The sequence below is a fragment of the Neomonachus schauinslandi genome, chromosome 13, assembly GCF_002201575.2.
Source record: "Neomonachus schauinslandi chromosome 13, ASM220157v2, whole genome shotgun sequence".
In the NCBI taxonomy this organism is placed as follows: Eukaryota; Metazoa; Chordata; class Mammalia; order Carnivora; family Phocidae; genus Neomonachus; species Neomonachus schauinslandi.
In genome coordinates, this window is record NC_058415.1 from 10777129 (window position 1) to 10803637 (window position 26509).

General features: G+C 41.8%; 1 protein-coding gene across 1 annotated transcript in view; it reads right to left on the reverse strand.

Moving 5' to 3' along the window:
* The window catches only part of DOCK8 (dedicator of cytokinesis 8), a 173335-nt gene that overhangs the window by 136920 nt on the left and 9906 nt on the right, over positions 1 to 26509 (reverse strand). The window contains exons 2-5 of the mRNA XM_021694440.1: positions 23945 to 24120; positions 21331 to 21402; positions 7469 to 7592; positions 1497 to 1709 (exon numbers count right to left, since the gene is read on the reverse strand). Coding sequence (XP_021550115.1) covers positions 1497 to 1709; positions 7469 to 7592; positions 21331 to 21402; positions 23945 to 24072 — 537 coding nt within the window. The 5' untranslated portion in view covers positions 24073 to 24120. The remainder of the gene's footprint in view (positions 1 to 1496; positions 1710 to 7468; positions 7593 to 21330; positions 21403 to 23944; positions 24121 to 26509) is intronic.

The window sequence follows — 26509 nt, forward strand, 5'->3', positions numbered from 1 at the left end:
CATAAAGTTTGGGGTTAAGAGGCTAGGATCCCGATTCTGTACTTTAATTTGCCTGCTGAATCTTGAACAAGTTCCTTAACCTCCCTGACTCTTACTCTGCAATCTGAAGAATGGAGGTGATGACACTGCCCACATTATTCATATTTATTTTTAACCTGCCTCATTCAGAAAAGGATTTGAGGCCACTGCAAATGAAATAAATAGGTGAGAAAATCAAGGGGGCTGGAATATAAGGAGGGAGGGAGGGAGGAAGGAAGGAAGGAAGGAAGGAAGGAAGGAAGAAAAGAAAGAAAGTGATTTAGTAGCAGCAAACAGAAATTTGACCCTAAGTAAAGACTTTAGGAGAGCAGATTACAAGATGCTCATAGTCTCCTAAGTGTTCCTATTTCCTCAGTGGATGCAACTTCTTCTCTGTCCGAAGGCTTGACAGATAATTCCCCTCTGGATCCTCATTGAGGCAGATGCTAGGTGAGGAATAGGTCTGTGTCCTCAATAATATTTGCACAGTGGACATGATATCACATCTCTTGACTGCTGCCTCCCTTACTATGCTTTCTGCTGCCCAGTGGTAAGCTCATCCCAGGGCAAGTCAGCAGACACAATGCCCAGGGGTGTGGGATTCATGAGGTTTAAGAAGCCTGCTCCCTGATGGTCTTCCTGCTTGATCTGAACGTTAAATTTCAAACATGTAGAGGCATGGATGGATGGCTTATCTTTTAAGCAAAAATGCTCCCTAGATCGTATATCTTGCAACTGAACTTTCAATAAAATTTGGACAGCAGAGCTTATTGCTGTAGCCAGTTTGGGCAAGAACCAGAAGCAAAGACAGACAGAGGAAAGACAGAGAGCCTCCCATTAAGTATGAGGAGCCTAAACAGGCTTGAATAATGGTCATTTCTCATCCCATCCATCCAAAGTACCCCAGGGAGTGACCACAAGGCAAAGCCTAAATGATCAAACTGTTCTCGGTCAGCTCCAATACATAAAGAAGTGGACAATCAGGATCCTGAAGTTGATGCACTAAGAGCATAGCCATAGTCATTTTAGACTGGAATGTTTTCAAAGCAATTCTCTTCAGGTTGTTCATAGAGATTATTTTTAAAAAGATCTCAACACTTGAGGATATCAAAATTCAAGTAACGCACACCTTGATGGATTATCCGCAAAACATACCCCCAAATAACTGAATGGTTTGACTCACTGAGCGACATCACTGCATGCAGACCCTTGAAATGTTGTGAGGATTAAATGAGACAAAATCAGTGAAAGTGTTTTGTAGAGAGCAATGAAAATCCTGGTTGTTATTACCACAATCTCATTGGCAGGACTGATCAATAACCAACTTTGCTATCCTCTTGGATAAGTGAAAAGAACGGGCCAGAAATCATACAATTAAGCATCCTGACAGCGCTATTTGGTCATGACAAACGATAATACTCTCCTGGAGACTCTGTTTCCTCCCTGAAATTCTCCAGCATGGAGAGGGTTGCACCCACCTCGTCCACCGATGGGTACAGGGCAAAGAGCTCCGCCTGCCGATTGGTCCTCCGGGCCTCTTCATTCTGCTTCTCGAAGTCCTCGGCACTCACTTGTTGCAGGAGGTTCTCCAGCTGCTGATCAGGCTGCAGGCTGCGGAGGTCGAAGCCACAGGCAGTGAGGGGCCCTTTCCCAGACACGTCACACAGCACGTTTAAGTGGCGGGGGCGAGCCTGAAAGAAGAGACCCATCTTGTGACAGAGATCGTGGGTCTAAAATGAGAACGAAAGCATCCGCGATATCTCATCCCTGCACCCACGTGGGATTACAGAATCGGGCCTCAAGTTGCTTCTGAGCAAACTGGGGGTTTGACAAAAGCCACAACTTTGCTTCCTGGCCTGAATATCCTAAAATTAAATGTCTCCTTCCCACCTGGAAGCAGGTAATTACTCATCGGATGTGGATAACCCAGTCCTTGAGGAAAGGCTTGAAAAGAGCACTGTGTTCCTATTAGTTTGGGGCATGTTGTTTTCTGGAGATTGGGAGCCAAGTCTCTTGGGAACCTCGCTCATGTCTCACGCTCAAGCAGAACAGAACTAGAAGAGGTTTAACAGAGAGGAGTCTGGACGGGAGTATATAGGAATCGAGTCCTAATCTCAATTTCAGAAGCTGGCTTTTGAAACTGGAAAATAAGATGACCTGAGAGGAGCCTTCCAAATTAAACCTTATATAAATTCCCAAACTGAATATTATGCTTCTAAAGACAGAGATGTGGGGCTGTGAATACTCTTCTTTGGTAACAGTTATAGGAAAAAGCGCCAGAACAAAAAGCAGAAAAGCCATTTGCTATTCAAGTAGTGTCCACTTTTAGTCACAGTGTGTTTAAAAAAAGAGTCTGAAAGCTTTCACAAAGCAGATGCTTTATTCCATTAGGAACGTTTCAGTAATGGGGAATGGTAAATCCAACCAAAGACTTGGCAAAGACTATATACCCACAATCAATGATACATCATAAGAATATAGATGAACTATTATAATAATGGTAAAATGTTATCCTAAAGTTCTACTGAATGGACATGCTACTATACAAATTCTCTATAATATATCCTTCCTGTGATATCCATCTACATTATAAAAGTGCTACTCTGCTAGATCATAAATTTTACCTAACCAAATGTGCTAGCAATAATCAATATTAGTACTTTAATTACTGATACTTTTTTTGGCTTAGAATTTATGAGAGCGTTGGGAAAATGAATTGAATGTACCACGTTTCTTTGAAAGGATGTCTCTCTCTATATATATAATCTCCAGAATTCATCCTAAGGGTATAACTGGACAAGTGAGCAAGGATTGTGAGGACAAGAGCAGCTCTGGAACACTGTAGTAACAAAATAACAGAAACTGTCTAAATATCCCCCCAAAGAGGCAGCATTAAAAGATTTAGGAACTTTCATCTAACGGAATGTTGTACAGCCATTTAAAGAAAACCCAAGTAAACATGTATTCACTGGAAGAGAAAGATGATCACAGCACAGTGTATTGTTAATATGAAAAAGGAAGGTATACAGTATTATGTATAATATAATCTAATTTAATGGAATATATGTGTACCATGGAGTTGCATCATATATGTATTGAACTTACGTAAATTCGGGAACTTGGCCTCCACATTCCACTCAGAAGGTGCCAAGAATGGGAGTGACATGGAAGATGTTGCTCGTTGTCTCACTGTCTGAGCATCTCTGCATGGTGACTATTAGTCTAACACTTAAAAACATACATTTGCGTAACTTGGCTCCACAACCTAGCTGAGGACTTAATTGAGTACTGTTAGTATGCTGAATGAGTGTGCTTCATGGGGGTGAGGGTCATTTACCTATTGTCTCTCAGCTCCAAATTTTATACTCTGCTCTCTGATGCTGGGCCTGGTACTCAGCAAGTCATATTTTGGCTTTGCCACCACTCCTTTTGGGTCCTGCCAGTAGGGTGCACTATAGGGAGACTGGATGGCTGGAGGAGGGAGAAGGGACCGGCCCCTCCCTCTTCGTTGCAGTTCCTCACACCTTGGTAGTGGCCATCGGCTCTAGCCTCCAGCTAGTTTGGGCACTTCCAGAACCATCCTCCTCTTACCTCCTTGGAGGTACCAGCACCAGCCAGACAGTCCCCCCTCCTAAGAGGTCCAAGTCCAGAGTCCCAGACCCGGTGGGATCTTTCCTCTGAGATCCCAAGACACCACCTCCAGCCAGGTCCGGCCCCCTCCTGAGAGATTTGAGTCCCAGCTCTAAGGCCACTCTTTGGAGCTTCTAGGTTCTGATAACTCCAAACTCTTCCCACCAGACCCGTGGTTCCTGAGTGTGGTCTTGGGACCAGTAGCCTCAGCATCTCTTGGGAAATGCTAATTAGAAAAGCAAATTATCGGGTGCCTGGGTGGCTCAGTTGGTTAAGCAACTGCCTTCGGCTCAGGTCATGATCCTGGAGTCTCGGGATCGAGTCCCGCATCGGGCTCCCTGCTCGGCAGGGAGTCTGCTTCTCCCTCTGACCCTCCTCCCTCTCAGGCTCTCTGTCTCTCATTCTCTCTGTCTCAAATAAATAAATAAAATCTTTAAAAAAAAAAAAAAAAGAAAAGCAAATTATCGGGCGCCTGGGTGGCTCAGTTGGTTGAGCGACTGTCTTCGGCTCAGGTCATGATCCTGGAGTCCCTGGATCGAGTCCCACATCAGGCTCCCTGCTCGGCGGGGAGTGTGCTTCTCCCTCTGACCCTCCCCCCTCTCATGTGCTCTCTCTCATTCTCTCTCTCTGAAATAAATAAATAAAACCTTAAAAAAAAAAAAAAAAAAGAAAAGAAAATTATCAAGCACCACCCCGACCTAATGAATCAGAAACTCTGGGGTGGGGTCCAGCACTGTGAGTTCAAACAAGCCCTCCAGGGATTGCAATGAAGCTTCAGTTTTAGAGCCACTGCCCTGGGCCCCAGCCCCAGCATGGCATGCTGTTTCCTACTCTTAAAATTTCTGTAGGACTTGAATTTTCCTGTTTGTTTCTCTCGGTCCTCCAAAATTGTTTAACCAATCTCTATGTTAAATTTCTTTTGTTGAGATACCTGGTGTGGCTTCTGTCTGACCAAGACAAGGAAAAATTTAGTAGGTCATGATGTAAAATAAAAGCTGAATTTAGTCAAAATTACCAATGAAAAATCCCGTAAAAATCTCCTACAGAGTACAGATATCCCATGCTTCAGGGAGCCCACTATATTCAGCACGGGAACTGACGGCTGATTCCTCCGTAGAGCTCAGATTAAGGAGTCAGCTGGGCAGTAGAGACCATGTTGTTGGAAAAATCGGTATTATATTAAAACTCTCCAGTCATTCACCATTCAGCAGGGTGAGATGCTTATAATGGGAGCACCTGAAAGCTGAAAACTCTATAGATGCCCTATAAAGTTCAGAAGATGCCCTATAAAACTTGGACAAATTTCTTCCCCTCTGTTTTATTTTTCCCATCTATAAAATGGACCAAGTTGGAATAGAGCCTTAGCTTTCTAGAAAAAAAATTTTTAATTGTGGTAAAATATACAGAACGTAAAATTTACCATCTTCATCATTTCTTAGAGTACAGCTCAGTAGTGTGAAGTACATTCACACTGTTGTGCAACCCACCATCCACAACTCTTTTCATCAGTACCCATCAGTACTGCAAGTCTGTACCCATTACAGGATAATTTCCATTCCTCCCACTCCCTACAATTCCTGACAACCACCAATCTATGCTCAGTCTTTAGGAACCTGACTACTCTAGGGACCTCACATAAGTGGAATTATACCATTTTTGGTTTTTTGTGACTGGTTTATTTTACTTAGCATGTATGGGCAATAAGGGTGAGCTGGCATCAACCTAAATGCTTTACACATATTAACTCATTTAATACTCAAACAACTCCCTGTGTTAGTTACTATTTGTTGTCAATGTTACTAGTGTTATGAACTTGAATGTTTGTGTCCCTGAAAAATTCTTGTGTTGAAATCCTAATGCCCAATGGGCTATTAGGAGGTAGGGCCTTTGGGAGGTGATCAGGTCATGAAGGTGGGGCCTTCATGAATAGAATTAGTGCCCTTAAAAGAGACATGAGAAAGTTTGTTCTCTCCCTCAGTCTCCACTGTGTGGTAATACAACAAGGTGTCTGCAAACCAGGACCAAATCAGCTGACACCTTGATCTTGGACCTCCCCACTTCTGAACTGTGAGAAATAAATGTCTGGCATTTTAGCTACCCCAGTCTATTGTACTCAATTATTCAGCCCAAGTTGACTAAGACAGTTCACTTCCCTTGGGGCGCCTGGGTGGCTCAGTCGGTTAAGCATCCTACTCTTGGTTTCAGCTCTAGTCATGATCTCAGGGTCTTGAGATCAAACCCCGAGTCAGGGTCTGCATTCAGTGGGGAGTCTGCTTGAGAGTCTCTTCTTCTCCCTCTCCCTTCCTCACATGAACATGCTCTCTCTCTCACTCTCTCTATAAAATAAATAAGTCCAAAAAATGCTTTAAAAAAAAGCTTTCCCTGAATAATTAATAAGTACTTGTTATAGAAACTGTGCAAAATTGAGAAAAGAATACTTTTTAAGAAGATACAAGAGTTCTAGTACCCAAAGATATTACCTTCTATATTTCTGTAGGCATATCTTTCCTACCAAATTCAAGAGTTTGATTCTTGATTTTGGTTTCACATTTTAGTATTTCCCACATTTTCCACAGTCTCTTCTAAGATTTCAATGGCTGTATAATTTTAACAGATGCACAAAGTATATATGCTCAACTATTCCTCCACAGAAACTCTGAGTTCTCAAACTTTCCAGTTAACCATGGTTGTCCTTTTCTTTTCTTTCTTTTTTTTTTTTTTAAAGATTTTATTTATTTGACGGAGAGAGATACAGCGAGAGACGGAACACAAGCAGGGGGAGTGGGAGAGGGAGAAGCAGGCTTCCCGCAGAGCAGGGAGCCCGATGTGGGGCTCGATCCCAGGACCCTGGGATCATGACCTGAGCCGAAGGCAGATGCTTAACAACTGAGCCACCCAGGTGCCCCTGGTTGTCCTTTTCTAGAGCAATCACTCAAATACATTCAACATATTGTACCAGATTCAAAACATTACTTTGCCTAGTTAGCTCAGCTGCTTCCATTTTTTCCCAAAGGGTTTAAATATTCTCAAACCTAAACTAATGTCAAAGTCAGAGAGCTGAGATTTAAAATTGGAACAGACCAGTGCAGCCCATCATTTCCCACTGAGTGGACTCAGGCGGTAACATGACTTCCCCAAGATCACACAACAGTTCACCAAGATGGCGGACAAGCAGATCTCCTAAGGCTCTACTCCCTTTACACCAGCTGGTCTCCATATCCAACACTCCTTTTTAATGTAAATATTTCCTAATTTCTCCTTTCCCATCCTGAAATGTCATGTACAGATGATATAACTTACTTATATACATATATTTTTAAAACGAACTCAAAAAAAAAAATTAACAGAACAAGGAAATAAAAGAAAAGTTATAATAAAATGAGATGGCTTTATTATCACCCTTGTTTTCCAGGGGAGGAAGCCTGGAGAGGTTAATGATCCTGCCTGGGGCGACAGAGTTAGTATGTAGCAAAATCACGAAGAGAATCTGGGCAGCCTGGCCTCAGTGTGGATTTTCACTCACTCCACAGCCTGCCTTAGAGGTACCACTGGGTCAACGCAGGAACTGTTATGGGGAGAGGGCCCCCCCTCCGATTCTACCTATTTTCATTATTGAACTTGTGGGTTCTCATTTGAACACCAATTTCTGTAGGTACAAACAGGTTTAAAAAAAAAAAAAAACCCCACTGAGTCAGACGGTAGCGTTCCTCCTACTCTGACATTCTCTGAGTCTAGCCCTTTCTCTAGTTAAAACACCAACAACATGCCCTGGGCAGAACAGCCCAGTAACCTGGTAACCATGTTTGTTGATAGAAAATACCTGTGTGCTTGGTTCATGGCCCTCCAAGGACTCTGACTCAAATGTCTGTTTCTGGAGCGTCTTGTGAAAATCTCTTCGGGATCCAGTCTTTTTAAAGCCGCAAATCTCCGAACTTCCTTGGTTTCTTTTTTTGTTGTTATACGTAATTTGGAGAGAGAGAAAGAGAGAGAGGTACAAACGCATTAGGTTAAAAATAAAAGTAATGGCTGAGAGTAGACATAGCGCTGAAAGATCTTGCAAAGAGAGGACCGATTGTAATTCCTCACATCTAATTATGCACCAGGCCTAATACAAGAGTCTGCTGTAATCAGATACAGACTTGCCTCCTGGCTGGCTCATTATTAAAGGCAGGACCGGTCTGGGAAAATGCCACTTCGGAGGTGTGGTCATTTCAGCTGCGGGGCATTTGGCTCCAAGCTGACGCTAAAAACTATGACCCTAGTGTTAAGAGGCTGGAATAAATCTAGCAATGGGCAGAGCTGCAAATAAAGATCATTTGAAGATAAAAATAGCGGAAAACGTTGAATGTCCCCATCAGTGATCTTCACAATGAATTAGAAAGGCAGGACATGGTTAAGAAAAAATAGAAATAAGTGATGGACAGGCCAAAAATCTCTGCTAACAGTCTCAATCTCCGCTCCGTGCACGCCACTAAAATTGGATTTCAAAACTGTGTAGCTATGAAAAGGGTTTAAAATATAATGGCCAGCCCTGTCACTGGAGAAAGAAATTAGACCATCGTGAAAAAGGCAACAGATAGAGGCTGTCAGGTACTAACTGCAGAAACCAACGGGCCTATTCCCCATTTTGTTTTGTTTTTTTAAAGATTTTATTTATTTATTTGACAGAGAGAGACACAGCGAGAGAGGGAACACAAGCAAGGGGAGTGGCAGAGGGAGGGGGAGAAGCAGGCCTCCTGAGGAGCAGGGAGCCCGATGCGGGGCTCGATCCCAGGACCCTGGGATCATGACCTGAGCTGAAGGCAGACGCTTAACCATCTGAGCCACCCAGGCGCCCCAAGAAACCAACGGGCCTATTCCCCGTTTTTATGACTCAAAGTCTTCTTGGAAAACAGGCTGCAAAGTCAACCGCACAACCACCCGCCTTTTTGGTTTGATTTCTCACACTATTAGAAAAACCCCCGAGCAAGTGGGTAAAAGGATATGAAATGAGTGAGGATTTATTAGGCAGATCAAATGGCAGGCAGATAAAACAGGAGATGTGGGAGAGTACTAGGAATGATCCACGTTTATAACTCTTGGGGAGGGTGAAGTGTTGGGTTATGCACAGACTCGGTATTCAATAAATTATAGTTGATTAAGTTAATTAAAGGAAAAAAAAAAAAAAGGAGCTGTCCCAGTGTTGTCTACAGGGAGAAAAAAGCTCTGTCCTTAGATTTTATTGTGCTCTCAAGACAAGCAATTTGAGGAAAAGGAGACAAGAAATAGCCCCCGAAGAGGGACAAGACGGGCTTGGTGACTAATTCAAGTCAACGTCTGCTATAAATCGTCATCTTCAGCGTCTCTTGGCCACTTGTACTGCCCTGACCCCAAACCTGTATTCCCAGGGCTGGGTGAACAGCAGGCCAAATTGGGGAACTGAAAAAAATAAGTAAATGAGTAAGGTACACTCTGAATAAGGAAATAAGAGTAAACATTTAGAAAAGATTTCAAGAGAAATACGCAGAATAACCTCGGGCTTGGAATTCCTAAACACCAACAAAATAAATGAAATTTAAAATATCATATTGTTCATAAACATCAATTAGCAAAGAAGTATTTTGGGGGGACCCCTTCAAACAATTTCCCAGAAGTAATAACTACTTAAAATATTTAAGAAAATTATGTTGGTTCCAGTTGCTCTAAGTGTGCTAATGGCAGTCTTAAGAAGAGCAGATACATGTGTGAGCAAAATTTATTTGCTATTATATTTATTTTCTATGAACAGACATCTTTGAGAGAGAGCACCTCACATAGGATTTCATAAATCTGTTAGCTTTTTTTTTACCTGTTAGCTTTTTTTTTTTTAAAGATTTTATTTATTTATTTGAGAGAGAGAATGAGATAGAGAGAGCATGAGAGGGGGGAGGGTCAGAGGGAGAAGCAGACTCCCCGCTGAGCAGGGAGCCCGATGCGGGACTCAATCCCGGGACTCCAGGATCATGACCTGAGCCGAAGGCAGTCGCTTAACCAACTGAGCCACCCAGGCGCCCTTAACCTGTTAGCTTTTTAAAAGTGATTCTCATCAATATAAACTTCCCCAGCAACATGCATGTGTGTGCTGGATGGGTAGCTTTTCTAGTGCATAAAATAGCTTTTGGACTCTCTCTGAGGGTTCAAAGAAAAAGCTATATGTGATATAATGTCCTGGGGAAAAAGGACCCAACTTGAAATAGCGGTAAATAGTGAGTTGTGGGGCGCCTGAGTGGCTCAGTTGGTTAAGCAACTGCCTTCGGCTCAGGTCATGATCCTGGAGTCCCAGGATCGAGTCCCGCATCGGGCTCCCTGCTCAGCGGGGAGTCTGCTCCTCCCTCTGACCCTCCCCCCTCTCATGCTCTCTCTCTCTCATTCTCTCTCTCAAATAAATAAAATCTTAAAAAAAAAAAAATAGTGAGTTGTGTCCCAAGATTACTGTCGTTAATTACAATACACCGAATCTGTGATTGTTTTTCCTGAAGAATCCAATTTTAAGGGGGGAAATTCCCAAAGGAATTAATTAATATAAATTAATTCTAGGGGCACCTGGGTGGCTCCGTTGGTTAAGCATCCAACTCGATTTCGGCTCAGGTCATGATCTCGAGGTTGTGAGATCAAGCCCCACATCAGGCTCCGCGCTGGGCGTGGACATGGAGCCTGCTTGATTCTCTTCCCCCATTCCTCTGCCCCTCCCCCCTCTAAAATTAATTAATTAAGTAATTCTAAAATCGAATGCAAACAAATTAAAACACAAATTTCACACTTTGGCATCTGCCCTTTGCCTTTCTTGGGACTTGTACACTCCAAAGGGTATTGCTGCTAAAGGTTCAATGTCACATGTCTCCTCACAAGGCCACCTGCTCAGGCCACAGAAATAAAACTCAGGAAGCAGCCTAACTTAAGACCTTGTGTGCCTTGGCAACAAGAACCATATCTGCCTTAGCTTTATTTCTTGTCTCATAAAGTATACCTATTTCTGAGTGTTTACTGACAAGTGAACAGTGCGCGCACACACACACACACACACACACACAATTACAGCCTTACAGCCGGGCACCTGCCCCCATCATCTTCAATCACTTCCCTCAGTGCCTCTGTTTCTTCATTGGTGACGCATAAACATGAGGTGAATTCTAGGATATTTGCCCAGCTTTAAGGTTTTATGAGAAAAAGTTCATACACTGTATCTGGAAACATTCAAATCAATTTTCTTCTGAAGATGCTTAAATCTGGAAGAAGTCAAATTTATTTGGCTATTGCTCTTTTGCTATTTTATGCAAATAGATGCTTGCTTTCTTTTTTGGTCTTCCATTGTGTTAGAACGTTTTCTGGAGTTATTTCAAAGACACATTTCAAAGAACCCCAAAGACACTGACAAATGGGCATTAAAAAAATGAGTCACCGAATAGTATTACAAGTTCATTTCACATTTCATTTCACATATATGTATATATATGTACATATATATGTGTATATATATATATATATTCTAACTCCATATATGCACCAGCCCTCAGCACTTGGGGGATGGAAAGCATTAAGACTGATGTCTTCCATGGTTGTGTGTTTGAAACCAGAGCAAACGTCTCTCCTCTTCCTCATTCCAGATTTAGCATCTACTTCCCCATTTTATCACAAAGCTCTCTTGTGGCAGCAGGGGTAGAGCTGGCTGGGGGAGAGGATAAGACTGGCAAGGATGTAAAGATGACTCATTTTAAAAGTGCCAGCCACAGAAGGCAGAAACCACCACCTGGTAGGTAGTAAGGCTGCTGGTTGAGTGCCCCTGGCCACCAGAAACCCCAGCCTCACTACCCGACGTGAGCAACTGAGCCAAATAAAGCCATGCTCCTGTTGAGCCTCTTTGCAGACAAAAGAAAGATACGGAAGTGGGCCAAGTGGTAGAAAAACTATTCTTAAAAGGAACAAACCTATTGCTTCTCAAGAGAACTGCATTCCTTTTCTCCAAACACAATTATTGTATATTTGGGAACAATCCAAAGACCAAACATATTTTATTTCTTTTTAAAAAAGGTTTATTTACTTTAGAGAGAGAGAGAGAGAGAGCAAGCTGGGGGAGGGACAAAGGGAGAGGGAGACAAGCAGACTTCTGCCAAATGGGAAGCCTGACTTGGGGCTTGATCCCAGGACCCTGAGATTATGACATGAGCCAAAATCAAGAGTCAGATGCTCAACCAACTGAGCCACCCAGGCACCCTAAGGCCAAACAGATTTTAAAGACCAAAGTCTTTAGAGGCAGTGTGGAGTAGACAGAATTTGGCTCTAGAGTTCAGGGCCTGGGTTCGGATGCTGCCCCCTTACATACTGGCTATGAGACCACAGGCAAGTGACTTAACCTGTCTGAGCCACAGTTTCCTCAGGTGTGAAATGAGGAATAACACTGCTCATTTTGAAAGCCCGTGTGCTGACTGGAAAACAATACATGTACGTCTTCTTCTTGTCCTTCCTCCACTTCCCTTTCCTTCCTCTCCCTCCTGTACAATTTGGCACTAAAAACATCAGAACAAGGTAATCCTCCATGCCGCAGGATGGGGAGTAGGTGAGGAAGCCCAGAATGGGAAGTTGAAGGCCAAACAGGGTGAAGAGAACATGCATAGAAAAGGTCTGCCTGGCATGGAGAATCAGAACCCACATGGTGTGAGGGGGGGCCCCCAAGCCTGGAAGAGCCTGGCAGGTGATAACAGAGTAGACATTCTGGGTAGGATATGCACCTGGAGGAACAGTCTGCCAAGGGTGTCTCTACGGAGGGGTGGCCTGGCACTCAGTATCAGTGCAGGTCAAAAAGGGCAGCCACCCAGGGTGGATGGTGCCCATCCAACAGGGGCAAGCCTGTTGCAGGCTGTCAGTATCAGAGCCAGAATATGAGGAGGAAGCCGACTGTGTGGGGGTTGGGGGTAGTGTGGGCAATGGTTACGTATCAGAGGATTAATCAAGTAAGCAAACATACTAAAGACAGTAAGAGTCAGGTTTTTCACCATCTGAGAAGGGATAAAAATATGGAAAGGAAGAAAATTAGAACGAATACTCTGATGTCATGCTGGAATTGCATGTATCAACATGAACTTGTGGTTTTCAGTGCCCATGAGTGCGTGCGCGCGCACACACAGACACAAACACACACACACACACACGCCCTACCTCTGTTCACTGAGAAGACATGGGAGGAGTGACACCTTAACAGAAATGAGCACACTCAACACCTCCAGCTTGGCTTCTAAGTACCACTTTCCACCTAAAAGGAGTCAGAGCTGCTTGGAGAAATGACTGATTCCAGGGGTGAGGAAAGGACAGTGTAAGATCAGCTTGGAATATCTTGTGGCAAAAAGCAAGGATATGATCAATGGCTCTTTGGGGGCACGTGAAAAAGACACAAGGGCCAGTTGGAGGGATTGACACTGGTCAAAGTGAGGATAATCTGAGCATCAAAATAAACCATAGAACTGGATGGATTCAAACTTACTGAATAAAATAGGAAACTATGATTTAATATCGATACAAATAAACTGAAAATTTGAGGAGGAATTGGGCATTTTACAATCATCAAATCCAAATGGATTACTAACAGCAATGCTGCTTGTGGTATTTGAGTCACCCATACAACACACCTGTTGCAGTCTGCTTCTGAGGGGGGCATGATACTCATAGTGATGGTTCCCACAGCTGCAAACAGCTATTTTACTAAGTTCTCTGGTGGAGTTGTGTTCAAGCATTAGCATATTTACATGCCTGCTATTTTATGTACTCTGCTTCTTTTATTTCTCCTTTATGTAACAGTTGGGACATTTTATTGACTTCTACAAATGAGAAAGTTCATGGGTGATAAAGGCGGCATTATAAAATATTCATTACACAGAAAGACGCTGTTGGGTCTGATAGATCTGAGAACACTTGTCTTAAAGGAACACGATACGGATATTTGCTTGTTAAAGTTTCATTCATTCTCCCATTCAACACAGGTTTATAAAGTATCTCCTGAGAATAAGGCACCAAGGAGGATGTAAAAGGGAATACACAAGAATCCTAGCTTTAAAGGAGTCCCTGTCCTCAGTGAAGTCATAGTCTATTGAGAAATACCACATATTTAGCAGGGGAAACATTCAGACAAGAAATCAGAATGCAATGTAGAGGGGCGCCTGGGTGGCTCAGTCGGATAAGTGTTTGCCTTCAGCTCAGGTCATGATCTCAGGGTCCTGGGATGGAGCCCCATGTCAGGCTCCCTGCTCAGCAGGGAGTCTGCTTCTCCCTCTGCCCCTCCCCTTGCTCTTACTTTCTCTTGCTCGTGTGTGCTCTCTCTTTCAAATAAGTAAATAAAATGTTAAAAAAAAAAAAAAAAGAATGCAGTGTAGAGTATGACAAGAGCTTCTAAGAGAAATACTAACAGCATGTTTTGAAAATTCACAGAAGGGATCCATTTCTTCTGGCCAGGTCAGGGAAGGCTTCACGAAAGCCCTGGCCCTTGGGCTTCTGGGGGTGTGGGTTCGTGGGGATGGGAGTGTGTGTGTAACAGCTCAGGAGTGGCTCAGTGATTTCCACAGCTGGATTGCTCTTTGTAACTGCGCAGGCTGATGAGCCTTGCTTGCTTTCTGTACTTTTAGAAAGCAAATAGCTAAACACCTTGACAGCCAGCACGACAAATGCATGTCATAATAAGCAATTATTGATCAGGGAGACATTTTTATGGTGTTTTGGGAGTAACTGAATTATATGCACTGATGTGTTTGAATTTTAATTGTTTACCAGTTCACTGGGAGTAAAATATGGAGTAATAAAACAGATGATACCCCATTCCTTGATGTCCCAGCTCTCCTTGAGCACGACCTTCCTTCAGAATTACCTTAATCACTCAGGATGAAAAGCAAAGTCTAAGGGCTTTTATGATGTTGCTCATAACACTCATGAAATGTTTCACTGTCGCTGTGGATAATACACCAAGAATAAATAGCATGTGAACAAGTTTAATTACTTAAGAGTTCGACTTTCCACCAAGACACCAAACACGACATAAGTGAATCACCCTTTAGTTCATTTAGAGAAAATGGCAGAGGAAATAATGCTTAGGTATTTAATGTGATCCAAAAGATGCCTGCAAACATCAATCCAAACAAAATGATCAAATATTTAGAAATGAGATGAGATGAACAAGCAACCATGGCACCATTCTCTTCATTGGATCAAGGGTCATTTCCAAAAGTCATGAGAGAGAAGCACTATTATTTTTAGAGCTATGACACCACATTTTTATGGTACAGGCATGAAAGATAGAATGGAACCCATTCAGGGCATCTTCCATTCTAAGTACCACAAACATTTCAAGTACGAAAACATATTTCCTCCAAAAGGAGATCACATATTTTGTGTTTTTGTGTAGTGTAATTTTTCTTATTAAGTGAAAAAGAAATTTGAGAACTTTCCTCTATCCTTCCTAGGCAGCACTCTTTGTCTGATTTAAAAGCCTCAATTACAGAACTTGAGTGGGAATTGCCTATAGAATTATGAGCATGGGAGGGAACACAAGTGGTCATTACTCTACTCCCCTGCCCCCTAAGTGGGATTCAAAGCCATTATCACAGATAGCAAGGACATAAAAGACTATCCTTAGATATTACAGAGAAATGTAATATCAGCAAGGAGATAATTGAGGAATAAAAGAGCTAACTAAATCAGTGTTTGACTGCATGGTTATGGATGACAGAGACATGTCCATAGGTGAAATGGCTTCATTAAGTATGGTCTTCAGAGGAAGGTAGTTCCCCACCCCCACAGTGCATTAAAATATATGGGATAGAGTTTTTGGTTCATTCCTTTGACATGCTAATACAAATGCTTTTTCTGAAGTCTTCAGATCTTATTTCACTTGAAAGGAATATTTTGGGTAGGTTGAATTAGAACCAGATAAACCCTAAAGCCTTCTGATTTTCCAAATTTTATCTTAATTTCAAGAATAGAGAAATTATAGTGCTTATGAGGGGAACTCTACCCTGGATCATTAAATGAAACCTTCAATAACACTGAGTTGTCCCTTGCTTTTTTTTCCTGTTTTATATAATATCTTACTAACAGGTCTAATTGAAATTATTTGTCAACTGGGCAGGGACAACTGAGCCATATTCTGTAATACTCTTTAATAAATACAATAAGCGGTAGCTAATCTATTACCATAGGCCAAGAAATCTTAGTATTTTACATATGTTAATTTATTTATTGCATATAATATCACTTATGTGGTAGACACTATCCTAATTCCTGTTTTTCTGATTAGGAAATTGAGGAACAAAAGAAATAGTTTGTCTTAGGTCACACAGCAAGTAAGTTGGGGAGCCAGGACTTGAATCCATTTACTCCTGCTCCAGAGAAACCATCATTCTATGAAACAATATAATAAACCATAGCAAAGTAACAGAGCGTACATTTAATGGGTAATTAATTACTGTCAGGAACTATCTTAGATTTCCATCTATTGATTTTAGGGCACAATTACAATTCATCCTTTTTAGATGACACTTCAGTGAGTTGTGACAAATGCATACAGTTGTGTAACCACCACCACAATCAAGATTTAGAACAGTTCCAACACTCTCAAAAGCCTCTAATGACCTTTTGCAGTCAATTCCTTTCCCCACCCCCAGACCCCGGCAACCACTGATCTGTTTTCTGTCCCTACAGCTCTGCCTTTTCCAGAATATCATACAAATAGAATCATGCATTATCTTTTTTGTCTGGCTTCTTTCACATTGCATAATGCAACTGATAGTCATCTCTATGGCCGCATGCATGAGTAATTTGTTCCATTTTAGTGCTGAGTAGCATTCCATTGTATGGATGTACCAGAGTCTGGTTATCCATTACCCCATTGCATATGATTTGGGTGGTTTCTAACGTTTGGCAATCACAAATAAAAGTGCTATAAATATTTGCATATAGATGTTTATGTGAACAGAAGTTTTCAGTTCACTTGGGTAAATACCTAGAAATAGGAAGTCAGGTGGTATAGGTATATATGTAACTGGGATTCTAGGGTAGATAAGGGAAGGAAACTCAGTGATAGAAACAATATTCAGAGAGTATAGTAGCTTCCAGTTACAATAACAAGAATACAAGTTCAGGAATTTATATTTTATTTTGATCAATCATATCCAGCATTGGCAAGGATATGGAGGGACAGGGCATTTTCATGCCCAGTTGGTAATGGAGTCAATCAGTAGAGCTTTCCTGGAAAAAATTTGGCAGTCCTTATGAGGATGCGTCATGTGCATGGACTCCACTTCTACCCTCAGAAATCCTCACATACATGTGTCCAGGCAAGTGTGCCTAGATGTCTATTGTGATACTACTTGTAACTGTGAAAAATGGATACAATTTCAATGTCCATCAATAGAGAAAGATTCGATAACTTAATGATACATTCCTTTGCCCCTGGAATACCAGGCAGGGAGGGAGAGATCTCTGACATGGAAGGAATGTCAAAGATATTATTGAAAAAAATGATATTTTGTATATATATGTAACATATATACATATTTACCTATGTGCACTTACATAATACTTATGTAAAATACAAATATCTGTCTATATATTTGTGAGGGCATGAAAAGCTCTGGAAGCCCGCATAGCAACAATATTCGTGCATTAAGAGTGGGTTGAAGAGAAGGGCAGGAAGTGAGCGAGGAGTGAGGCAAGAGACCGCCTTCTACTTAATACACATCTACATGACTTGATTTCTTTCAAAACGAGCATGCATCATTTGACACATAAAATAACAAATTCAAAGGAGAGCTAATTAATCACTAAGTAACAACAGGCCAAAAAGCTTATAGCGTCCTCCTCCAACATCCCAGGACACTGTTTATGAAGATGCAGAAAAAATGGAAACTCACCCAAATGAGCACACAACTTAATACCTGAATCTGGACAGAATCTCTGTGGATCAGATGGAGCTGGCAGAATGATGTCCCATGCTTTGTCTCCCCAAAGGGGAACTCAAAGGAAAACAGACACTTCGTACTGTCCTTCCTGCCAGGCCCTGAGCAGTCAAGGTCTACATGAGCCAGAAATCTGAATGCTCCTTCTTTGTGGTAGAGGATTATGTATGGAGTCAGGACCAGGCTCCACCTGGCTGCACTCCTTTCTCCCTTGCCTTTCTCTTTCTACCATCATTCAGCAATGCTTAAGAAACAACTCATAGAAAACAAGTGAGCTGAAAATGTGTGCAGGGTTGGGAGATGAAGGGCGTCTGGCAACAGTGTATTAGATTTTCCCCACAAATAAAATGTTATAGATGCATATGGGGGCAGAATGATCTCTGGGAGGAGTGTGTGCTAGGAATGTATTTTCATGTTCAGAGTATCAGATTCAGAGTACCAAAGAATCAAACAGTGGGATAGAAAAAGGCGCTTCCTCTCTTAAACACCAGTCAAAGCTTCCAGAAACTGACAATAAGTTTCAGAGTTGCATACTTCTACCGAATTTCTGGGAAAGAAACTGGCCCATTATACAAGTGTGCAGAGAACAGGACCAGTGGCAATCCCCATCCCCAGTATGTTGCCAAATATAAAGTTAAAGCAGATATCGCTTTGTTTTATGGGGGAAGAAAAAGACACAAAAATTTGAATAAAATAAATATATGGATAATCACTGTTCCGACAGAAGAGATAAAAACAAATAGAGACACATAAGGGAACAGAAAAGCAATCAAGTGGCTAATGGTTTGGATTAACATTTTGATCTAAAATTCCCAGTAAATAATATCAGGTTTGTGAATTACATTTTAAGCAAGACAGCAAAAATGGAAATCACAAGGAAAATTATGAATACAGATTTGATTACATAAATAATTCTGAATGTTAAAAATTATAAGCAATTTTGAAAGGCAAAGAACATACTGGATAGGAATTTGTAATATATGCTGGACAAATAGTTAATATCCCTAACAATAAAGGTAGTCCTAGAGATAAACAGGCCCAGACAAATATATTAATAGAGGTGCACAAATTTCAAGAATAAACAGGACATGAAGGAAAAATTACAAGTGGGCCAACTAATATATGGACAAAGCTTTGCCCGATTTCATAATACAAAAATGCACATAAAAGACAGTCTCTTTACAAGTAAAATTGGAAATGTATTAAAAGATAACATCCAATATTTTTGAGGATTCATGCACATATTATTGATAATTTTCTGATATATTATTCCCAAATCCTTAAGTTTGCACATAACCCTAGACAGAGAAATTCCTCTTCTAGGGATTTATTCTGAAGGAAAAAAAAAATCATAGATGTGCACAAAGATGTTACTGTATTGGGGTATAACACTGAAATTCAGGGAATCGTGTAAACATTAAAATTGGTTAAGTGAATTTTGATGTAAATATATCATGCAACCATTAAAAATTGTTGAGGAACAGTATGTAATAGCAAACAGAGATAATCACCAGTTACTGTAAAAACCCAAAATAGCATCATGCTATAAAATAGTATTATAATCTGATTTAGTTTTTATACAAACATATATACAAAGAAATATGATGTGAAGGCTATGTATCAAATGTTAATGGCAGTTATCTGTCTATAGTAAATTAAGTGGGTTTTTTTTTTCTCCTTTTGTTTCCCTATGATCTCTAAAATTTCTAAAATGAGTATTCCAAAAGAGTCCTTTTTTCTTTCACATTTGTGCATCATAGAGGGGGAAAAAAGAATATTCCAATGGGAATTGCTATGAGGAATTAAAAAAAAAAAAGTGTCCCAAGAAGCAAACAGAAACCAAGTGTAGTAAAACAGACCTTTATTTATTGTTCCTTCTCAGACTTTTTTAGAACCTTAATATCCAGAAAGTATCTCTAATTATAACATTTAAAAGCTTGAGAACAACTTGTTCTGAAATTTTTTATTTACTACCAGCAAAGCATAATCTTACTTGACTACCTGACAAACTTCGTTTTCCATTCATTTTGGAAATTAGAGCACATGGATTAGCATCTAACTTTCTCTTAATTACTATTTCTAAGCGGTTGCTTTCTTTTGCTCAGCTATTGAAAATAGTATGCTTACTGACATTACTCCAAAAAACATCAGCACAAATTCAATGGCACACTTCCAGGAGCTGGATAAAACCCAACCTCCACAGTCTTTCACTGTTTATCCCATAGGACAGTAATTCTTACCGGAGTACAGGAGAGGTGAGGAGAGCAGAATTTCAAACTATTTATGTCTTGATAAAGGCTCTCTGATGCTTTTTCTAATGGGATGTGTCCTCAGTCTGCAGACACTCCCCGCCCTGCTCCCCAACTCATACATACACATAGGCTGAGGATTTTCATGTGTCTACATGTTTCTCATGGGACAATACTGTCCAGGTCAGTGACATAGAGACAAAAAGCTCAAGACAATGTTGTAGAACATTTGACTAACCCAGGAGAGAAGGGCCCTTTTGACGGGAAGCCTAGCAAGTAATCTATTTCTTGGTTACAAATTTAAATGTTACCTTTGAACCTGAGGCCAAGTTTCAGTTCATTTATTTTTCCCTCCTCGGAATTCATCAGAACGGAAACGAAACAAAAAGGCCCTATTCTTTATATTTAAAATGTAACTTTCTCCTTCCATAGGTGAATGGCTAACCAAACTGTGATAAATCCACACAGTGAAATATTCGTCAGTGAAAAAAAGAAATGAGCTCTCCAGCCACAAAGAGATGTGAAGGAAAAAGGCAAAACTATGGAGTCAGTAGAAAGGTAAGTGGTTGCCAGGGAGAGATGATTGTGGGGAGAACAGATTTTTTAGGGCAGGGGATACTGCGATGGTAGATACATGGCATTATACATTTGTCAAACTTGTAGGACCTAGGACACAAAAGATGAGCCCTAATGTAACCTATGGACTTTAGTTAATAATAATGTATCACTATGGGCTCATCAGTGCTAACAAATGCATCAGGTATCTTAAGTAAGGTCCATCCAAGAAAGAATGAATCAGTCAGAGAAGGCTGCATAAAGAAAAAAAAAAAAAGAAAGAAAGAAATTTATCCTGGCCTTTAATCCATAGGTAGGATCTGACAGACAGGGGAAAGAGCGGAGGGCACAGGCAGAGGGGGAACAGCAATGGCCAAGGTGTGGAGGTAGGACTGAGCTGGTTATGCGGAGGAATAGTGAGGAAGAGGCACCAGGCCCAGCAGAAAGGAAGTGGATCTGGGAGATAAGGGAAATAAGTTTTAATACATACAGTGGAGCCAGATTATTAAAGCCCTTGAAAGACAAACCAGCAGAGTTGATATCTGATAAGAGTAGGTAGTACAGAGCCTTAGCAGGTGTTTGAATAGGGGACAAGATAGTCAATCCGCTTTCATTACTCATGAATTTTGTATTTTGTATTTAAACAGTCACCTCCTTGCTAAAATTCCTTTGGAACAGTGATGTGGGCACGTGTGCAACAAACAAACTAAAACCCAAACCAAACCAAACCAAACCAACTAACAAAACCCCGACTCAAGATGTTAACAATAAGGGAACTGATGGGAGGTGGTATATCAGAACTCCCAGTACTTTCTATTCAGTTTTCCTGTAAACCTAGAACTGCACCTGAAAAGTTTCATTAAAAAACAACTGTAAAAGCTAACAATATATGTATATATGTAAAGAGAAAAGAAAAAGGAGCTTACTTTTGGTTCACGATTAGCCATTCCCGAATATAAGTCTGAACACAGTCCCTGACATGAGGGTCCAGTTCAACCCTAATGAGGTGGAAAATGAAATAAAATCATGTTAGTACCGGATAAAGACAACAAAACAATCCCTTATCATACATAACCAAGGAGAGCAGCATGATTCAACTCCGTATCAAGCGAGAACGCCAGGGGCATTCCTCCCCATTCATCAAGTGTCTGGAGCATTCCTCAGGCGACAGCATTTTTACTTTGATGAGACAAACATATTGGCATTTGATGCTTTGTGGGTTTTTTTATTATAGAGAATCATGTTAAACTATACCTATCCCTTAAAGGCATTCCAACACCAGACAGGTAGAACTAGCTGTAATCACATACATAACCAAAAAAATAAGTATAAATACCAAGTTCTCACAGGGGTAATTTGGGCATATTTTTTGCTCATGTGTAACCTTGTTAGGACACGCGCATTTCCCTTTCGGAAAGCCATGACGAAGAACAGCTGTCTTGTGCTTCGAGGAGTTGACACTGGCTTTGGTCGGTGATTCTTAATTGGGGCAGTTCTTGTCATACCTGCATAAGAGCGTGCCATGGGAGATACTCTCCAAGGGTGCCAGAGTCTTGAAATAACCAATTCCACAGAGTAGCAAAGCTTTTTGCTGTTTTTCCAAGTGTTCTGGTATTAGAGATGAATGGGTCTAAACACTACATACTAAATACTGACTGCCCAAATCCTAGCCCCATCCCTTATTAGCTACGTGGCCTCGGGCCATCCTTCTATGCCTCAGGGTCCTCATCTTAGCGTACTATTCATAGAGGAGTGCCTCCTTCAGAGAGCTGTGATGAGGATTAACTAAGTCAATGTGGAAGCGCTTAGAAGCGTGTCTGGCACATAGTAGGACCCATGGAGGATAGCTCATGCCTCCGACCCACTTACCATGTCCTAGGTACTGATGTAACCACCGTACACATGTTAATTCGGTTATTTCTCTCTTTTTGAAAAAACTCAAGTTAATTCTCCCAAGGGCATGGGCATGCACTATTATTCTCATTTTGCAGAAGAGTGAGATGAGAAGGACCTGGCTCAAAATCACCCAGCAGGTGAAGAGCAGGGACTTAAATCCGGGCCTTTCACCTGTGGAGTGCAGGCTTCTAACCAGCACACTGTCAGAGCTCACCATGAAGTTCTGGGTCAACGGGAATCAGCTGTTGTTTACTCTGGTGATGACGATGATGCTTTCCTGGGTTTTGATTATAATGGCAGACTTTTCAACCTCTGAAATAGCAGAGGTTGTTTTAAAGTCATCAGACAGACAGCGTGAGCTAGAAGTTCTGATTGCAAAGCAATATTATACTAAATTACTGATGCTAAGGAAAAAAAACCTGCCTCTTTAACCAAAATTCAAAAATCCCATCTCTAAATTTAAGTATCTTAAATAGGATTTTCCAAGACTCTGACCTCATTTGAAAATAATTAAATAAGCAACCATAAATTTCAGACAAGGAAATGATATGAAATGATTCTGTCAATGGTGACAAAAATAGACCTAACCTACATGAAAGTTACCCTTGAATAAATGGGCTGACAATGGGAGAAATGTTTTCCACTGTTTGTTTTCTGGGGAGTGAATATTTCTAAAACGTCTGAGCTGAGCACATGATGAACTCTCCTATGTAAACAAGAACTATCGAAACTGGAGAGCAAAGACTCATGATAATACCATATCACTGTCACCCCACATCCTTAAACTATGATGGAAGAAAATCCAAATGAGAACTAGAATACATTGCACAGGACTGGGGCGGGGACTGTGTTTCATGATCTCCTTCCGGGGACTTCTTTTGGGGAAGGTGACGACGAGGTTGAAAATGTCCAGGAGAGACGTGTATCTTAATTCTGTTTTGAAAATAAATGCAAATAAAAGTTCATCTTAAACCTCTAAAGAGGTATTGCTTTTTCCACCATGGAAGTACCAAGAGTTTCATTGGGATATAATTCCATTGTTCGCTACAGAGAGCTAATGCCCGCACCTAGAAACACATAGACTAACACACCGTAGAAACTCAAGCTCCAACCAGCTCTTCACATATTCACTCTACAGAGCTTTCCCCACTGCCACCCCACTTGGCAAAACTTTCTTCCAAGGAAGGAACTTTGCCCTACTCACATAGTAGATGCTCAATAAATGTGGGTTGAACTTGTCTGGGACTTGATCCCGTCTCTTAGGTGGAAACAATTCAAATGCTTCTGAATCATTTCACTGATTATTACTGAAAAACTTGACATTTTTACAAATGGAGAAACTGAGGCTCTGGGAGCTCACGGGAGTCGCCCAAGGTCCAGGCTCCCAGGCCTCCCCCTGCACCTCTCCTCCTCTCCTTGAACATCCCCTTAACTGGCTTAGTCCCCACATGCCTTTTCAAAGCCTCTGGTCAAACCAATTTAAAGACTATCACAGGCGCTAGTAATATGTAGTCATCCTGTACACCCCCTTAATGGATCTGAGTAACTTTAGTTTCAAAAGAAGTCCAGACTTAAGGCATCTCCCCTGCTCACCGATAACAGTCACGACATCACACGCATCTACAGTTTAGGAACATGATTTACCCTTCCTCCGGTAAAGAAGGCTGCAAAGTGCGACATTCCTTTGGCGTGAACACCACGTCCAAGTCATCTTCGGTGAAGTCTCCCAGCTCCTGGGCGAGCTCCGCATCCAGGCTGTTCAGCTGTGTCATCAGAAGTCCTTCAAAGTCCACCGGCTCCACCGGGTCATAAAACTGAGGCTGCAGAGATAAGGACAAGGAAAAGGACGTTCCCACAAGGTTTCCAGGAAAAGCACCAAGGCGACAGTCGGCGAGCCCTGGGCCTGCCCCTTCCATTCAGCAAGGGCTTGGCTCCGAGTACACAGCCCAGTGGAGCGGTCTTCCGAGGGGCCTGTCAGACAGAGAGGCAGTGATACGGAAAGGGAAAGAGACACTGCACGGGAAGTCAAGTCAGAACACGGCGAGGCACCCAAATCACACCCCAAGGCAGAATTTTTCTCTGCTTAATTGCATCTTGATGAGGGATCCTGAGGAGATCCAAAATGAGATCACGAGGCTTTGCTGAATTTTATAATTTCCCCTGCAAAAGCTCTCTGAGGCCATGTTTACCCCAATACAGTGAAGTAGTGCATGGAGGCAATTTTCCAGAAATTTGGGCCAACTCAACACTCCTTTTGTGTGAGTATTGAGGCGCCGTGTTTCCTTTGGCCTGACTTTTCCTATATGTTGCTTCTTGAAAGCACTTCATACATAATCACAGCCCATGGTGAGCCAGACTTGGTGGTGGTGATTTCCAGAGGCTTCTGGACTGACTCCTGCTGGGCAGGAAGACATTTTCACCGGGGCTGCAGTTAAATGAGTAAACTCAAGGCAATTGGCTGATTTTACCTAGGCCTAAATGTACTCCCTTTTATTTTTATTTATTTTTTAATGTTCTCCCTTTTAAAGGATTGTTTTGTTTTGCTCTTCGACTACATCCACGTGCAGTGGGAAAGGACAAAAGCAATGACAGAAGTGGATGGGAATTCGAAATAGAGTTTTCTCTAGCCGACAAAAGAAACAGTTGGCAATTAAGCAACCCTTTTTTTTTTCTTGTCTGTGAAGTCCCCAAACAGGAACCATTGCCTTAAGGAAGTAAATGAATCAGATCGAGTGGAGCTGTGGAATGATGAGAATACCAGCAGCTCCGTGGGGTTCATTTATGGCAGGCTATTTGGAATCACCAGCCCAAGGAGGTACTGTTCTCTACTCCCCCTGCCCCCGACCATGGACCAATAAAACAAACACTCCAGACTCTCGACTTGTACTGCCTCCATGTGAAATGAGGCCAGATCCAAAGGAAATGCTATCAAAACCGGTTTTTTACCAGCCTGAAACCATACACCAGACTCAATGTGAGGGCTCCACATTGGAGAGGAGGGACAGGGCTCTGCTTGCTGTTTGAGAGGCAAAAGGACATAAAATCAGAGAAGGTAGATGTTGCTGCCCTCCCTCCACCCACGCTTGCCGTTCCTGGTCCGGGTGGAGACCTGAGTGATGCGCTGGGGACTGAGGACAAAGAGAAGAACTGAGGCAACATGTGCCCTCCTCCTTCTCTGAGATTCTGGAAGGTGGCTGGCTTACATAATGTCCTGGGCCGCAGGGACAAAGGGGGCAGAAGGGAAGCAACAGGATATACTTTGGTGGAGGAGAGCAGAGACATCTCTAGCTCCGCATGGCTCCCATTCGCTGTGACAGAAAGACAGGGAAGTTTCTTGGGGGGACGTGCAGGTCAGCTAAGGAGAAGACCATAGGGCTTAGAGGGTGCCTCTCAAAATGAAGAGACAGGGACCAGCAGGGGCTCAGGGAGCTGGAGATCAGCCTGGGCAGAAGCCAGCTGGGGACAGAGTTTGCAAAAGGCCACTAGTGACCTCTGCCAGAGAAAATGGCAGGCATTGTCTATGCAGACCTTCTTAAGACCAACCAACCCCAGAATAGAAAGTGGATTCTCCCACCCCTTACCACAACCCAGTACAGAGCGTTCAGAGTCAGGAACTGAAATAGAAAACTGCATTTTTTGCATACCCAGTCTTATTATTGCAAAGTTGATACCCATGAAGCCAATAATTATGGAGCACTCACTATGTGCCAAGAAACTGGCTAGGTCATTATATACATTATGTCACGTCATCCTCACTAAAGCTTATGAGGTACACACTCTTACTAACCCCATTCTACAGATGAGGACACTGAAGGCTAGAGATTTAATAATTTGCCCATGGCTCCACAGCTGGGAAGGAGGCCCTCTGGAATTCAAACCCAGGCAGACTCATGTTCTTAACCACAGTGGTTGTGTTTTCTCTTGAAGGCATTTTAGGAAATCTGTACTTCCAGAAATACTTAAAACACAAGGCAATAGTAAGTGTGTTTGAAAGAGGGTGAAAACTACCTTTACCACACTACCCACAAGTTCCACTTTGTATTTCTCATGAGCCCAGCTGCTCAAAGTAATGACATAAAGTAATTAATTAATTAATTACAGTAATAACAAATGTAAATTTATTATGAAGAATGTCAATCCCTCAAGCCGAGACACTTTAAATATATACTTAAAAATAAATTATACTGGGCGCCTGGGTGGCTCACTTGG